Source organism: Mytilus galloprovincialis, chromosome 1, assembly GCF_965363235.1.
Source record: "Mytilus galloprovincialis chromosome 1, xbMytGall1.hap1.1, whole genome shotgun sequence".
Classification (NCBI taxonomy): domain Eukaryota; kingdom Metazoa; phylum Mollusca; class Bivalvia; order Mytilida; family Mytilidae; genus Mytilus; species Mytilus galloprovincialis.
In genome coordinates this window covers 913232-932193 of record NC_134838.1, presented here as the reverse complement: position 1 = coordinate 932193, position 18962 = coordinate 913232, and the positions used below count along the sequence as shown (strand labels likewise).

Here is an 18962-nt window from a genome sequence, read left to right as displayed (position 1 = left end):
ATAAACACAATCATGGATCAATGATGCACCAACTAAATGCCCAATATAAATGCTGCCTGGCCATTGGTTAAAAATGAGTGATGTGCACCAATAAAATGCCAGATAAAAAAGCTGCCTCATCATTGGTTCTTGATTTGAGATGGTGAACAATTTAAGATCTTGTTTTACTGGTTGATGAGTTTGATAATACACCAATGAAAACAGACAAACAGCTGCCTTGGATCATTCAAATAGTCACAACAAAATTCACTTTTGCAATAATTTGATAAAATGCCACATGAAATAAAACAAAAGATCAATTAAAATATATAAAGTAAGCATACATGTTGAAAATCTCAGAAACTCTTGGTAACTATTTTCTTCAATAATCAACACATTCCTTTTCATACAAAAATGTTGCAACATCAAGGAGCATTATATTTTAACTCTTTCAGTCTATGTAAATTTTAAGGTTGATTAGGCATAAGTGAAAAAGATCACAATCCTAGCCCCAAAATTATTCTCACAGTTATATTAATAGATTTTCCATTAGCTGCCAAAACAATTATTTTGGTAAATGCTTATGCTCCATGTCATTAAGGCGAAATTTAAATGTTGCTCAATTTTTTCGTTACTCAGAAATTCAACCATTTCCCCTCAATATCATTTTATTCAATTTTATTCAGATATTTTACATTTTTATGTTACTTATCCATTTTCCACTGGAAATATATTATAAATAATTTATGAGATCAAATTGAAGTCTACAATTCAAAAGTAAGAAAAAAACACAATGCAGCTAAACTCTACAACAGGACTGGAACTCAAAATACTCATATCAGTAAAAAAAAAAATAAAAAAATACTCATATCAAATTTCATAAAAAAGAATACTTGAAAAAATTATATACACTGAACTTTAACCACCAAATAGCTTTTGCAATTGATTTAAAATATATATTTTAAAATTCTCACTAGGAAATCAATTCAAAAAATTTAAATAAAAATATCATTTTATCATTTTTAAACCAAATCCAAAAGGAAAATAATGTTACATGGTTTGTTAAATTTCCATTTTTAATGATTTATGTTTTTAACCAATCAACATTTGGTGTCACTTTTCAAATATTACCCAGAATACATTAGATTCTGAAACAGCGAATCGTGCAATGATAATTAAAGACATTTTGTCATTGGGAGTGAAAGAAAATAAATGTCTACTCCTTCCTGCAAAAACTGAGTTTGAAATATCCAGTCCTATTTTAATACTATAAACAAACAAAAAACAAATCTAGAATACAAATATTGAAGCTAAATAAATATAATATTGCAAACACCAAGCACTTGATTCTTCGAATCCACTACAAAAGTAGAAACAAAATTAAATAGCACTCTTCATAAGATAGCACTTTTACAAATACATATATAAACATATAGATATATACAAAAATGTAAAGACTAGAAAACGGACATTTTCTCCACAGTCCTAAAAGAATAATTCCATTGAGCATTTTAAAAGTTTATTTTTTTAATGAAAATTGTACGACAACTTAAATATAATTTGATTTCAATGATAGTGATCTTTTTGAACGAAGTATTTTTTACCAAAAAATCCTTAAAACAAAAATAACAAACATTCAAACAGCTTAACAACAGACAAATGTATAGCACTAGACTTCAAACATTAACAATTGTTATAATGATAAAACTTCTATATATATATAAGTAATGATATTCATAGCTCATAATGGTTGAGATCAACTTTCCGTGTAAAACAATAAAACATTCCCAGAATTGTGAAAGCTATTGCCAATGTACTTCTGCTTAGTCTAAAAATAAACAAATTGATAATGACTGAAGATTTACCTACATACACCAAACAATTTCTATTCCAAAATAATAACTTTTTGATATGTCTACAGAAAGAAGAAGATGTGATAAGTTTGCCAATGAGGAAAAATTTCTTTCATGTACACAACGAACAGGTGTTCTTACTTTATTATTAAAAAAAATATGATCCATTATCTTTAGATAATTATCGTCCAATATCATTATTAAATGTAGATTTGAAAATATTATCTCATGTTAAAACATTCCATTCAAAAGAATCGAAAGCATTTGTAAAATCAACAAATATTATAGCCCCATCTATTCCGTTTGATTCTGCATAGTCCATTATATCTTGGATTTGCCGTAAATTAAATCCAATAAAACGATTTGTTACATATCCGGTTTAATCTTCATTAATTAACTTAGGAAGAAGTTTTTTTTATTTCTTGACAATTATAGGTTTTTGTATTTACAAGTCGTACTATGTATCCGAGCAAAAACTGAAATTTTTTGATGTGTATGCTATGTTTATAAAGGAGCTACGAAGGTTTATGAATGAGAACAAAACAATATCTCAAAATGTATTTTTCATAAATTTAAGATTGATATAATTGATGGAAAAAAAATAATGTTTATATTTTATTATATTCTGTGTATTTTCCTGGATACTCAGAAAGTATTTCACAGGGATACTTTATTGAAGCTTGGACAATAAAGTTAAGTTGTAACAAGCAATTTGAAGAATAAAGAATATTTATTTGTTGTAAAAAAAAAGAAAAAAAGATTGCCAATTAGACAACTAGCTACTAGAGACTAAATGACGTGAGTTTCTCTCTTTAGCGGCTAGCTATCAGTTAAACATATATTTTTTTTTAATATACTGTAGATTTTTGTATTGGCTAACACAAGTCTGAGAACATTCCACTGTAAGCTGGAATTCAACAACCTGACTATTATGTATGGTGTAGTAAAACCAACATATAAATATACTATTTACTTTAAAAGCATCCACTAAATAAAATATACAAAAACAAATATTCTGTAAACAAAAAACAAAACAAAAAGGACAAGCTATAATATATCTTTAAATGCACCAAAAGTCCAGTTCATAATACATTTTGTCTAAATGCAATAGTATAACAGTGTAGTGTATTCATTTCACAAATCTATAATTTCTTCTCTGCCGCAAACAAAAATCAAACTTATACAAGCACTATATAATTGTACATAAAATGTGTCATCCTTTAACTTAAAATTTCATTATAAAATATGACATTCAAAACTTAACATTTTCATATTCTGTATACAGTTTGCAGATAAAATATATTCAAATACACTTTATATGAACAACCATTCACATTAGTAATTTCAAGATGGAAGGACTAAAATTAAAACATAAGGTCATAATGAGTAACATCATATAAAATATTGTATCTCATTAAATAAATCAAATAAATCAAAATTAAGAAAATAATCAAAGTAAAATCATTTTTTCCCTATTATACAGAGAGGTTTTTTTGGGTGTTGAACTGGTAGAAAAATGAGAAATAAGAAGACACGTAGTAAAGTTTATTCAAGGTTAACACAGAATTCTTTAATAATAGGAATGTTGGTTTTTTTCTTCAATAAACCTCTAATAAAATGACCCTATTCAAAGAAATTCTAAAGTTAAATCTAGCTCTGGTTGAGTGAAGTGACGATGTCAGGTTTCAATAACATCCATTACACTTCAATAAAATACAACCAGATGCTCCGCAGGGCGTAGCTTTATACGACCGCAGAGGTTGAACCCTGAACAGTTGGGGCAAGTATGGACACAACATTCAAGCTGGATTCAGCTCTAAATTTGGATTGTGATTAAATAGTTGACACAGCATAGGTTTCTGACACAGAATGAATGTGTTCTAATGAACTTAAAATTTTTGTTTTCTCTTAGAGCAATTCACTATGCTGTTGAATATTAATCCTCTCAAAAAAATGTTTGAAGAAATTTTCTTTTTTATTTATGAAATTTCAAATGAGAAAAATTGAGCCCAATTTTTTTAATCACATTCCCCTTTCCCTAATTCCAAAACTAATCTCAATTAAAATTTCTAATGGAGTTTGCAACAATAACTACTCATTTAAATACATCATAAAATATTAAGATGTAAAAAAACTGCTTGTTATCACTGAATGGTAAAGATTATTTTAATTTATCAGTTGGTAGTAAAAAGTGAATATACATTGTATATTGTATATAACAAAGATTTAAGTTGATTCTGGACAAAGAAAGATAACTCCAATTAAAAAAAATCTTGCTATTGCACAATATTTTGCAATTAGATATTTCTTGCTTACTATTCTGGACAAAGAAAGATAACTCTAATTAAAAAAAAATTTGCTATTTCACAATATTGTGCAATTAGATATTTCTTGCCATTGCGCAATACTGTGCAATTGAAAAGACTTGCTATTGCACAATACTTAATATAATAATTTTGGATCCTGATTTGGACCAACTTGAAAACTGGGCCCATAATAAAAAATCTAAGTACATTTTTGGATTCAGCATTTCAAAGAACCCCAAGATTTCAATTTTTGTTAAAATCAGACTAAGTTTAATTTTGGACCCTTTGGACTTTAGTGTAGACCAATTTGAAAACAGGACCAAAAATGAAGAATCTACATACACAGTTAGATTTGGTATATCAAAGAACCCCATTTATTCAATTTTTGATGAAATCAAACAAAGTTTAATTTTGGACCCCGATTTGGACCAACTTGAAAACTGGGCCAATAATCAAGAATCTAAGTACATTTTTAGATTCAGCATATCAAAGAACCTAACTGATTCATTTTTTGTCAAAATCAAACTAAGTTTAATTTTGGACCCTTTGGACCTTAATGTAGACCAATTTGAAAACCGGACCAAAGGTTAAGAATCTACATACACAGTCATGACAGTTAGATTCGGCATATCAAAGAACCCCAATTATTCAATTTTGATGAAATCAAACAAAGTTTAATTTTGGACCCTTTGGGCCCCTTATTCTGTTGGGACCAAAACTCTTAAAATCAATACCAACCTTCCTTTTATGGTCATAAACCTTGTGTTTAAATTTCATAGATTTCTATTTACTTATACTAACGTTATGGTGCGAAAACCAAGAAAAATGCTTATTTGGGTCCCTTTTTGGCCCCTAATTCCTAAACTGTTGGGACCTAAACTCCCAAAATCAATACCAACCTTCCTTTTGTAGTCATTAACATTGTATTTAAATTTCATTGATTTCTATTTACTTAAACTAAAGTTATTGTGCGAAAACCAAGAATAATGCTTATTTGGGCCCTTTTTTGGCCCCTAATTCCTAAACTGTTGAAACCAAAACTCCCAAAATCAATCCCAACCGTTCTTTTGTGGTCATAAACCTTGTGTCAAAATTTCATAGATTTCTATTAACTTAAACTAAAGTTATAGTGCGAAAACCAAGAAAATGCTTATTTGGGCCCTTTTTGGCCCCTAATTCCTAAAATGTTGGGACCAAAACTCCCAAAATCAATACCAACCTTCCTTTTGTGGTCATAAACCTTGTGTTAAAATTTCATAGATTTCCATTCACTTTTACTAAAGTTAGAGTGCGAAAACTAAAAGTATTCGGACGCAGGACGACGACGACGACGCAGACGCCAACGTGATAGCAATATACGACGAAAAATTTTTCAAATTTTGCGGTCGTATAAAAACTGAACATGTTTCTTAATATACATAGTCATTTTCCTATATTGATAAAATAACTGCATGTAAAAAGCCAAAACAATACAAAAGAAATATTTCTCTCCTCTGAACACATTATAAGACGTGATAAAAAACAAAAACATATCAATTAACAGTTTAAGTCTGATTGACTATATATAAATATATAAATATCAAATATAATAAAACAATTATAAAGTCATCAAAATTAAATAGGAATGTCGACAGAATAAAAATAAACAACAAACTAGATTCTTATCAAAGATTATTCATTAAATTTCATATTCAAAGTAGGTCAAATGATGTCACCATTTTTCTTAAATAGGGGGCACAATCTTAAAATGTTAAAACTTCAGAAAAAGATATATCTATCATTTTGAAACACTTGATATTTTGCAGAACTGTTAATATTCTCAGTAAAAATATTAATTACAAAAACAATCGTTCAAAACCTGAAAAAATCCAAATTACAAATCTACATGAACAGGCATAGGGAAACTTTAATTATACAAATGTAGAGACAGACATCTACAGATGTCACAAATAGACAAAGAAATCTTGAATTACGTAAACTTTTATGAATAATCTAGTTAAGAATCTATGAGTTTGTTGTGGAAAACTATCTGACTACAATACTGAGCTTTGCCTCTGTTGTATTACGAGGCCTCCATTATGTTGTAGTTCACCATGGCAGTGATATAAATATGAGATCAATCTGAAAAACAAGATCAAGGTAAAAATACAATGGAGAACCACAAGCTGTCAAAACACAAATCTGTTAATCTGCTAATCAACAATGTGTTTAACCATGATCCAGTACTTCATTCAAATAGAAACATGTCTACTGTGGAAGTTCTGCTGATCTGTATATGTTGTTAAGTGTTTTCTCTCTAATTGAGACCAAAATCATTTTTTTATTTTTTTTATATCTATAACAGAAGTATTTGAGCTAGTTGAAATAAATGAAGTTCAATGGATTGAATTAAGAATTCCTTCACATACATGTTAGAGACTGTATGAAGTCTCTTAGCGATGATCAGAGTTCCTGTAATTTACATACATGTTAGAGACTGTATGAAGTTCCTGTAATTTAGATACATTGAATACTAGATGTTGATTAAAAATCAGGGAGAAAAAAGATTGGATGAGGATTTAAAATCAATCAAATAATAACAAACTAGTAAGAAAAAGCTCCAGACAGTATTTCAACACACTTAAAATGTCAAGTTTATGCAATAAAAAGCATCAAAATGGGAGTTTTGTTCTACTTCTGAAATTATGACAATCTCTCTGAAAAAGATGAGGAAATCTGTTTGATTTCCTCAAAGTGTTACTTAAGATACTGAGTAAACAGAATTCAAGAACCTGGAAGTAGAGTTTCTCAAATTTTTTAAAACCAAAAGGTAAGGTTAAAAGGAAAAATATTTTTACTGGTTTCCTATAAAATGAATGAATCCAGTCCATAATAATTAACTTACATGGACGAAATCTTCTCCGCGGAATCATTTCTTCCTTTTCCAACAATCTGGGTGAATCTTTTTCTGTTGGTCTGCCATCAGTTTTGCCTTCTCGGAATAAACATGGCGATGGGTTAAACCCATTTTCTGCCATTCATCACCCAATAAAACGCTGATGGCCCTGAAATATTTATATATTCTATTTAAAGTTATTACCCTTTAAAAGTTGACAATTACTTTCACCAAGCTTATCTTCTTTTAAATAAGACAATTGATGTTGATTAGCTTGGTGAAAAGTTTAATCTCAATTTCTATCTTATCCTAAATCATACTGTGCGACACATTACGATAGAATTTCTATTTCATAAATTGGTAATTGGCTAGTATTTCTTAAGAGTTTTAATGAAATGAACACCCACTCTCCATGTTCTTCTGGTGATGTATTGATAAATCTAGTGGGTTTATAGAGATTTATTAAATGTTAATGTGAAATGCAATCATGACACAATCATTGTGAACAAAATAATAATCTTAACTGATGTTTTCAGGTTTCACCCAACATTTTTGAACTTCTTTTTGACTGCTTCATTTATGAGTATGGAACCCTTAAATTATGTAAATATTTTCTCTTAAAAAATATTAAATTTCTGTTCCAAATGTATGAAGATCTTACATATAGGAAAAATTGTTGAACTTTTGCAGTTTCCTGAGTAAAACCTTACATCCTAGGGAAGAAGCTTTCTGAGTAAAACCTTACATCCTAGGGAAGAAGCTTTCTGAGTAAAACCTTACATCCTTGGGAAGAAGCTTTCTGAGTAAAACCTTACGTCCTAGGGAAGAAGCTTTCTGAGTAAAACCTTACGTCCTAGGGAAGAAGCTTTCTGAGTAAAACCTTACGTCCTTGGGAAGAAGCTTTCTGAGTAAAACCTTACGTCCTAGGGAAGAAGCTTTCTGAGTAAAACCTTACGTCCTAGGGAAGAAGCTTTCTGAGTAAAACCTTACGTCCTAGGGAAGAAGCTTTCTGAGTAAAACCTTACGTCCTAGGGAAGTAGCTTCCTGAGTTAAACCTTACATCCTAGGGAAGAAGCTTCCTGAGTAAAACCTTACATCCTAGGGAAGAAACTTTCTGAGTAAAACCTTACATCCTAGGGAAGAAGCTTCCTGAGTTAAACCTTACATCCTAGGGAAGAAGCTTCCTGAGTTAAACCTTACATCCTAGGGAAGAAGCTTCCTGAGTTAAACCTTACATCCTAGGGAAGAAGCTTTCTGAGTAAAACCTTACATCCTAGGGAAGAAGCTTTCTGATTATGCAGGGTATATTTGCTTCTAAATGACAAAAAAAAAAAAAACAGCTACTAATCAATGTTACCTGTTATCTTTTCCAGGATATTTCTGGGTGTATTCCTCTCTGTGGTCCTTGGCAAATAACATAAAAGCATTCATGGGCCTCTTTGGTTTAGGCTGGTCCAGTTTTAGTTGCCTTTTCTTGGTTGGAGAACTATGTTGACCTTTCTTTGGACTAGTGGTCTTCTACAGATATATAATCACTATATAATTTCCTATAACACTTCATTTTAATAGTCAGAAAAAGTTAAAGTTGATAGCAATGTTTGTCATGTTAAATGTTTTCATAAGTATTTTGCTTTAAATGTTTATCCAAATCTTAAAAGATAGACGATGTAATTACATTTTTTTTCAAATATGTTTTCATTGATATTTAAGGATAAATTTTGATCTTAAACTGAAATTCTGCATCCTTTTACAGACATAATGCACCACAAGACATGCTGGTTTGCAATACACAATATTTCATAATATAAGCTGTCTTCCTTGCTAAGTCTGAATTTCTGACTTTATTTCATTTAATCAAAGAGCTGATAGCTCTGAGGTGGAAGAAGGTGAATAAAAGGTAACTTTAATTACCATAACAGCAGCCCCACTAACCCAGCCTGCTTTGTTCCATTATCGTTATGACGTATTTTTCCCATCAAACAAGAATGTGACATAAGAACATGGATTTCCCATCCGTACAATCATTTTCTATGTTCATTGAACTGTGAAAATTAGGTAAAATCTTTAATTTGGCAATAAAATTAAAAAGATCATATCATAAGGAACACATGTGTACTAAGTTTCAAGTTGATTGGATTTCGACTTCATCAAAAACTACCTCGACCATAAACTTTTACCTGAAGCAGGACGGACAGACAGACCAGAAAACATAATGCCCATAAATGGGGCATAAAGTTAGTAAGACTTGTTACATACCCGCAAACTTTTGAAAGTTCCCATGGGGGTTTTTAGAGCGCGACAACAATTTCAAAGGTTACAATTTTAGCAAAGTATTTTGCACGATCTGGATTGTCTAGAAAAAGTGTCATATTTGTATGATGAACTTACTTGCCTTTTTCTTAAGTCTGTTTGCATGATTCTAGTTATAGAATTGGTAGAAAAGATGAACATGTAGCTAGCAGACCAGGGTTTATTACCTTGTGTAAGAATATTAGATGCTTGTTGAAATTTCCAATTTTGAATTATGCACAAAGATGGACCTTTAACAGGTTGAGAACAACACTCCAAATGAGGCGTAACCCTCATTGGAAGAACATTACAGTCCACTGTAAAAAATGAGCACATTTACATGTATATTCATATTGTTTGATGAAACTTTTCCCCAAGAATTATGCATCTATCAAGTATTAAATGGTCAAAACATGTCAAAAAAGTTTTGTGATGTTTCTAAACTTATATCTTCTTTATTAATTTGTCCCCTCATTTAGAAAAGTTGTTCCAAATATAATGAATTTTCCCACTTTTGAGTTAAAAATCTTTAAATTTTTTTTTTTTTTTTTCAACAGTAAAATGACCCCTTGTTTTGGGGATAGTTCCTCATTTAATCATAATGGCCCGGGGGGGGGGGGGGGGGGTGGTCCAAACCTGTTTGTTGGTCTTTGTGAAAATAGTATAGTAGAATAGTACATTGTCCTTTAAATGATTTTATAATTGAATACAGAAATAAAATATGTTACAACAAGTATTATGTCAATAATTTAGTGAAAAAAATACTATTTATTATCTTTATGGTAGTACTGCATCATTGAATTTTGGATTTAATTTTGTCAATCAGCCATGCTTTTATAGTAAAAGCTGAGTAAGAACGATTTCAGATGAAAATTCGCATTTTACAACTACATGAAAACAACACATGTTCAAAATCTAGCATGTTAGAATAATCTTCAGAGACAACGTTTTTGATTGGATATTAATTGGTCATGAGAAACACAGAATTTGACTGGCTGAACACGATTGTCTTAACTTGAGAACAAAATAAGGAACAGATGATTTTCACTAAATCGTGTTTTAGAGTTTTTTAACGATACCCTTAATATTAATACTTTTTAATATAAAACGTCCTTGATAAGAGTAAAGAGAATGAACACAGGGCGAACGTACTATACGGACGAAAGAACTCAGGACGAACAGACCAAGGGCGAAAATGTAAACAGGGCGAGTTGTCCCGATACCAAATTCACGCATGCGTACTACAAATATCTAAAGTAACCAGATGCTCCGCAGGGCGTAGCTTTATACGACCGCAGAGGTTGAACCCTGAACAGTTGGGGCAAGTATGGACACAACATTCAAGCTGGATTCAGCTCTAAATTTGGATTGTGATTAAATAGTTGACACAGCATAGGTTTCTGACACAGAATGAATGTGTTCTAATGAACTTAAAATTTTTGTTTTCTCTTAGAGCAATTCACTATGCTGTTGAATATTAATCCTCTCAAAAAAATGTTTGAAGAAATTTTCTTTTTTATTTATGAAATTTCAAATGAGAAAAATTGAACCCAATTTTTTTAATCACATCCCCCTTTCCCTTATTCCAAAACTAATCTCAATTAAAATTTCTAATGGAGTTTGCAACAATAACTACTCATTTAAATACATCATAAAATATTAAGATGTAAAAAAACTGCTTGTTATCACTGAATGGTAAAGATTATTTTAATTTATCAGTTGGTAGTAAAAAGTGAATATACATTGTATATTGTATATAACAAAGATTTAAGTTGATTCTGGACAAAGAAAGATAACTCCAATTAAAAAAAAATCTTGCTATTGCACAATAATTTGCAATTAGATATTTCTTGCTTACTATTCTGGACAAAGAAAGATAACTCTAATTAAAAAAAAATTTGCTATTTCACAATATTGTGCAATTAGATATTTCTTGCCATTGCGCAATACTGTGCAATTGAAAAGACTTGCTATTGCACAATACTTAATATAATAATTTTAGATCCTGATTTGGACCAACTTGAAAACTGGGCCCATAATAAAAAATCTAAGTACATTTTTGGATTCAGCATATCAAAGAACCCCAAGATTTCATTTTTTGTTAAAATCAGACTAAGTTTAATTTTGGACCCTTTGGACTTTAGTGTAGACCAATTTGAAAACAGGACCAAAAATGAAGAATCTACATACACAGTTAGATTTGGTATATCAAAGAACCCCATTTATTCAATTTTTGATGAAATCAAACAAAGTTTAATTTTGGACCCCGATTTGGACCAACTTGAAAACTGGGCCAATAATCAAGAATCTAAGTACATTTTTAGATTCAGCATATCAAAGAACCTAACTGATTCATTTTTTGTCAAAATCAAACTAAGTTTAATTTTGGACCCTTTGGACCTTAATGTAGACCAATTTGAAAACGGGACCAAAAGTTAAGAATCTACATACACAGTCATGACAGTTAGATTCGGCATATCAAAGAACCCCAATTATTCAATTTGGATGAAATCAAACAAAGTTTAATTTTGAACCCTTTGGGCCCCTTATTCTGTTGGGACCAAAACTCCCAAAATCAATACCAACCTTCCTTTTATGGTCATAAACCTTGTGTTTAAATTTCATAGATTTCTATTTACTTAAACTAAAGTTATTGTGCGAAAACCAAGAATAATGCTTATTTGGGTCCCTTTTTGGCCCCTAATTCCTAAACTGTTGGGACCTTAACTCCCAAAATCAATACCAACCTTCCTTTTGTAGTCATTAACATTGTGTATAAATTTCATTGATTTCTATTTACTTAAACTAAAGTTATTGTGCGAAAACCAAGAATAATCCTTATTTGGGCCCTTTTTTGGCCCCTAATTCCTAAACTGTTGAAACCAAAACTCCCAAAATCAATCCCAACCGTTCTTTTGTGGTCATAAACCTTGTGTCAAAATTTCATAGATTTCTATTAACTTAAACTAAAGTTATAGTGCGAAAACCAAGAAAATGCTTATTTGGGCCCTTTTTGGCCCCTAATTCCTAAAATGTTGGGACCAAAACTCCCAAAATCAATACCAACCTTCCTTTTGTGGTCATAAACCTTGTGTTAAAATTTCATAGATTTCCATTCACTTTTACTAAAGTTAGAGTGCGAAAACTAAAAGTATTCGGACGACGACGACGACGCCAACGTGACAGCAATATACGACGAAAAATTTTTCAAATTTTGCGGTCGTATAAAAACATCTGGTTACAAGTAAACAAACAACGTTCATGTAGATGAGATGAAATCTAATAATTTACATAAATAAAAGGGTACATATTTACGATAGTGATTGTTTTTCAATCCTAATCAACAAATTAAATGATTCAGATGCTTAATCATGTGTAAAAATCGGTGTCAGGAATCAGAAGTTGTTATGAAATTGTAATACACAGAAACGAATGCGGCATACGGAGGCTCAATGATTTTAAAGTCGGCACCATAGGCCCTCAGAAGACTTGAAGTCTTCTTCCACCAAAAACACTGCAAAAATTTCGAAATTTATATTAAGACTTCCAATGGTTGCAAAAGAAACACCACTTTGTACTCTTTAAAGAATTTGTTCAATCATTGAATCTTTAAAGAATTTGTTCAATCATTGAATCTTTAAAGAATTTGTTCAATCATTGAATCTTTAAAGAATTTGTTCAATCATTGAACAGAATATAAATCTTTAAAGTCAATTTTGGTTGTTATTTATCCTGGAGTTAAAGCAATATATCTAAGAAACTCAACACTAAGCTAATTGACCTACCTGTGCCATAGTACTCAATGTGTACACAGCAGATCTGTCCATTGGAGTAAACTGGTCATAACTGGAAAAATCAAAGTATATATAAATCATACTAGTTGAGGCTTATGGTACTGCTATATACTCATGTTTACTATTTCTGTCAGATCATATATGGATGTGATTTATTGCCTCAAAGATACAGACACAGATATATCAGATTATATCTTGCACATAATAGTCCAAATATACATTTAGTCTGGTACATTATTATTTTACAGATGATGGTACACTAAATCAATTTTCTATATTTGATATGTTTTGTACAAATTACTGCAAGATATTCAATATTTGTTCTTTCGAAATCTTCAATTTATAGATTTAAGGTCAATCAGGGTTTGGATTAAAAAGGACTACATACTTGTACCAGGAAACAAATGATATATATTATAATAATTTAATTTTGGATGTAACGCGTCTTCTGATTGGTTGACGTTATTTTGTTATCAGCCCATAGACATAATTTAGTCATGTGACCGTGACGTCATCAACATTTTTCATGGTTTTTCTACGGTTTAAAATGGAATTTAGAATTAAATTATAAGAAATGACTGTAATATTTTTTCTGTCTATTCGAAATAACATAAAAAATGTGGTGCACACTGTTAAATAACCCGCTACGTGCGTTATTCAGTGTGCACCAAATTTTTTATGTTATTTCTTCATAGACAGAAAAAATATTACAGTCATTCCTTAAATGACTTTACGAACAGTAGCTAAAAGTTCTAACATGATGACAATGAGTTTACGAACGGTAGCTAAAAGTTCTAACATGATGACAATGTCTTTACGAACGGTAGCTAAAAGTTCTAACATGATGACAATGTCTTTACGAACGGTAGCTAAAAGTTATAACATGATGACAATGTCTTTACGAACGGTAGCTAAAAGTTATAACAAGATGACAATGTCTTTACGAACGGTAGCTAAAAGTTATAACATGATGATAATTTCTTACTTTGTTCTTGTTTCAGTTGTCTCACTGTGGGATGGTTGGAGACACACATCATTTGTTTCCAGTCTGTTACATGGTATCCCATAATGCTGTTCTGTTAATACTGGGTCATTGGAACACCAACCTTCAGACAAGATTATTGAGAAAGTTGTATATCTGATATCTTAATAATTTGTTTTCAATCATTAATAGGTCAAATACATGAAGCTTCTAACATTTATACATTATATTTATGGGCTTCCATTTTTAGGTTTGAGCATTTTCGATGAAATCAAAACCAGAAAAGCACTTTGAACACAAGAAATTTACACAAATATTTTCACTTGGTAAATTATATTGTTTTGAATAATCAACCTTATAAACCAAGATCCGCTGTAGTGTCTTGTCCTCCAAGACGTGCATTGTAATACTTAAAAAAGTTTTTATTGAATTTCAAAGTGAGCAACTCCAACAAAAATTACCCAAGGTATAGCTAGCTTTCTTTAAAACACATCCAACATTGTAAATTCAAACAAATCTACACTATGTTTTGTTAGAATGAGAAAATGACTTTGTTTACCAATCAAAAGAATGTCATATCAGAGTCTTGTAACTTAAAATATTTGAGCTACATGTACATAAAGAGTTCTTACAGCACCTACTCGTTTATGTATTGCAATTCTACAAGGATTACCTACCTTTTCCTTTGACAAAGAATGGATGATCGATGGTACATTCAGCACACATATTCTGTTGTAGTGGAACGTCTGATGTAAAGTACAAGTGTACTAAAGAGTTAGATATGTTGTCCAGCTGTGCAAACTTTCTGATTTCTATCAGTCGTAAACCATTTGGTGCAACATACCTGACAAAATAAAATGCAAAATAATTACAAGATTTATAAAATAAATTCATCTTAATATTGTATATATTTTCTGTCACCAAAATTATAAAATATTAAAGATGTGTTTTTCATTAATCATCCAGGTGTGATTTATCAATTATCACCAAATTTATACTAATATTAGAAACAGCACAGGTGCAATATATGGAACAAGAACTGCTTGCCCTTTTGGAACACCTGAATTTACCCTGGTTTTTGAAGAGGGCCAATTTGCTCAGTGTTCATTTTTGTATGTTGTGTTTTGTATACTGTTGTTTGTCATCATTTTCCTAAGTTATGGCCATGGTGTTATCAGTTTGTTTTTCGACTTATGAGTTAAAAATATTCTATTCTTATCTTTCCCCTCCAATGTGCATGCAAAGACAATGAACAAATGTCACATGAAGGTAAATACATTATTATAACATCTCCAAATGGTGTTTTTATTCATTGTATGCAATGCTTACCTCTCCACATATCCATTAAGACCAGCAGCCCTCTGAGCTATTGATTCCTGTAAGGCTACATTCTCCACATCTACCCACTGTACAAAACCAATACAAACTTTTGTTCCTGAAAAATACATTTTCCAAAAATACAAACTCTTTAATTGAATCTTTTTAAAACTTTAGTACTACGACACATAAAAATCTTGCTAAAGGAGTTTCACAGATGATTTTGTTCTCATAGCAAATCATATTGTAAGCAATATTCAATTTAATTTTAGCCTGTGTTGAAATGAAAAAAAGATCAATTTTATAGAATATGCAATGAAAGTTCTATAAAGGGAGACAAATCTATGATCTTAATTTTTTTCTAATTTTCTATATTATTTTTTATATGAACAGCCAGTGTAAGAGGGACCATTACCCATTTCATGAGTGTTTCTGACAGTTAGTTGATTAACAAAATTAACTATTTCTTTCATGTCAATTGCTTCTCTTGAAAATCATAAGATTACTTACTACATGTTTATCATATTTTTGGGCTTATAATTTTTTAGCTGAGGTTAGCAAAAATGTTTTACATGTTTTTTAAAAAAATTTTATTGTATAAAAAAAATTTATACATTTTTTTCCATGTCTGAAAATTTGAATTCCTCAGATTACTTGTACATCATTGCTTTCTTGTCACATTTATGACATTCGTCTTTGAAAACAACAAATACATTTTGGATAAAACCTTGATCTTTAACAAGCAGGTCTACTAAAAAAGTAAAGCAAAGAAATGTGCTTCAGCAACCCATCATAGAAAACATACAAACATAAATCTAACTCACAAACTTAGAAACTACTACATAAAACATTAACTCAAATATCAAAAGCCAACAAATAAAAATACCAAACAATGAGTGGTGATAGTTGTTTTGGGTAATAAAAATACCAAACAACGAGTGGTGATAGTTGTTTTGGGTAATAAAAATATGTAGCATTTGACATTAACGTATTTAAATTAGCTCTCAAAAGTTTAAAACAAATCTAGCCAGGTGTATTTATATGAAGATGATGCTTAACATAATGCTGTTAATATATCTTTTATCCTATGGGTGAGTTGTGTCTACACATACATGTGCCTTTAACTATGGCAATTTTTGAGACTAAGTTTTAAAAACAAAAAAATCATTTGTAAAACTTGTGTAACACAACAACAATTTACTGCCCAATGTTAGAATGTCTGTCTCAAGTAAGGAAATTGAGTACATATTTTTAGTAATTTAGTTCTTAGAATGTGTCAATGGCAGCTGATCTTTTCTTCTAAAAGCATTATCATGAAAAGGTATTTACAGTTACACTTAATCTAAGCAGCCAAATGCATACAATTCAGGTAGTCGGGTAAGGTTGAACTTCCTACTGAAATTTAACTGAAATAAATTGACCAGAGGTGTGAGAATTTATATCATCAGCTTTTTATATTAATGGAACACAGAAGTCTGAACCATTAAACATTTGTGTGAACATGATGATAAATCCCAATAGTGCACACAGCCACCTAGGAACACATCATACTTACATGTCAATTCCTGATGATCAGCAAAAATAAAGCAAATATCAAATTCAATTCTGCAGGAATTTTTCAGTGTTCAAGTTTCACCGTTTTATTTAAAAAGAACCAAAACAACCCATCTATGATTTATCAATAAAACTTTCAATTTTATACAAGATATACTAAGCTTAAGTACAGCTACAAATCTGTATGAAAAAGATTTAACAATGGCAGCAACCAGACACCCACTAAATACCATAATACAACTAACCATGTGTCGTCAGAAAATATCAACATATGCTGCAAATTAATGACAAAAATGTGCATTTCATAATTTGATGGAATTAGAACATGGCTTTCAGAGCAGGGATACAAAAGGTGTTTTTATTTTCTCTAATTGACTGGTTACAGAATTCATTGTCTCTTAAATCTGATAATTGTTTTCTTCATATTCTGAAGTTTCCTTGTTGATGCCATCAATAAATTCTTTATCCTCAACTTAAGGGAGTCAAACATTATTATTATCACACTACCAATATGCATGCATAATAATTACTGTAAGTAGTATGCATGGATAATCAATAAAGACCTCTTGGCAAATATAAAGTAAAGAGACTTTGATGAATTACATAACAAACCTGCTATGAAGCACTGCCACACAGGCTTTGGCCACTGGTGAGACCATACATCATTTCTGTTGGCTTTGGACTCCGATGAAGATGTCACTTCGTTATCACAATAATTCCTGAATAAAACATATTAAATCATAATTGATACATATATACAACTTTCATATGTAAACAAAGTCATATGGCATTCTTTCATTCGCTTCAAAAATCTATTAGGTATTATGATACCATAAATCCACAAAAACTGTAATCAATGAAATATCTAAAGAATATAGAACTAGTATTCAAAAGTCTTTATTCTTTTCAATTGTTGAACACTTGCATTCTAGCTTGGAAAAAGTCTGCAAAGCAATATCTAAACACTCGTATCTATCTAAAAAAGATTTTTGTTTGTCCAACATTTCTCCATGTTTTTTAAATATTTTAACCTACCCATTTTTATCTGTACTTGATAGTCTGGTTTCCTGTAAGCATGGTGACGTTTCCATTTCTACCACATTGCCTGTGTCACATTCCTGTTTAACTCTTAAATACGACTCAAGCTGTCCACTGAAAGCAAGCACGTATTGTTCAAATGAGTAAATTTTATAACATGAAACACATTTAGAAGATAAATAATTATAAAGAATGTTGATAGACATATCAACATGATTGATGCTCTGCATTCTCACCCTAAATACAGGTACTCAATGTCTGAAACTTGTACTTTTTATTGTTGACCGATCTCAACTAGGAAACTTTAACATATAAAGAACATCAAAATTCAATGGGACAAGGGTTAAGTTGCAACTGATTTTCATTTTCAATTGAGTGAATAATGTCAGCAGCTGCTGGACAAACCTATAAGTTTTTTCTATTTCAATCTACATGTATATACTGTGAATTCATTTATTTTCGTGGGTACCAATTTTTGTGGATAAAGGAAAACTTGTATGTTTGTTGATATTTAATTTCGTGGTTTTGCCTGGGTATGCATACAAGCCTATAGAAAATTTGTCATTCGTTGAACATTTAATTTCAAGGTTTACCTGTAACTAATCATTTACTAATATACTGTGTATTCATTTCAGGTATCAGTCATCCTTATTATTAAAGCTATAAACCTAGGAAGATGTTGACTCTCATTTAACCTGTTCCCACGAAAACTAGTATCCAACAAATAATAATGAATATACAGTTAAAGCTTACATTTTAAAGAAATTTGTACATTCACAGACCTCGATCATGTTAATGCCAAAAGGCCATCAATACATCAAAATATCCCTCAACATTAACATAACTCATGCTAGATCTGTTACTTCTGACTTAATAACAATATACCAAATTTTGAATTAAGAAAAAGGTAAATTCCTGACTTAAGGGCAGACAGAGTGCAAACCCAAAAGTCTCCATTGGACTTTGATGGTAAGG

The 18962-nt window shown here is 30.6% G+C and overlaps 1 protein-coding gene across 3 annotated transcripts in view; it reads right to left on the bottom strand.

Moving 5' to 3' along the window:
- Nucleotides 1–5532: 5532 nt before the first annotated feature.
- Nucleotides 5533–18962, bottom strand: part of LOC143062809 (HMG box-containing protein 1-like) — a 16855-nt gene continuing 3425 nt past the window's right edge. For all 3 annotated transcript variants that reach the window (XM_076234612.1, XM_076234622.1, XM_076234631.1), the window contains exons 5-13: nt 17985–18101; nt 17562–17668; nt 15408–15513; nt 14756–14922; nt 14082–14202; nt 13088–13148; nt 8371–8531; nt 7023–7182; nt 5533–6259 (exon numbers count right to left, since the gene is read on the bottom strand). In XM_076234612.1, the coding sequence (XP_076090727.1) occupies nt 7047–7182; nt 8371–8531; nt 13088–13148; nt 14082–14202; nt 14756–14922; nt 15408–15513; nt 17562–17668; nt 17985–18101 (976 nt within the window). In that variant the 3' untranslated portion in view covers nt 5533–6259; nt 7023–7046. The remainder of the gene's footprint in view (nt 6260–7022; nt 7183–8370; nt 8532–13087; nt 13149–14081; nt 14203–14755; nt 14923–15407; nt 15514–17561; nt 17669–17984; nt 18102–18962) is intronic.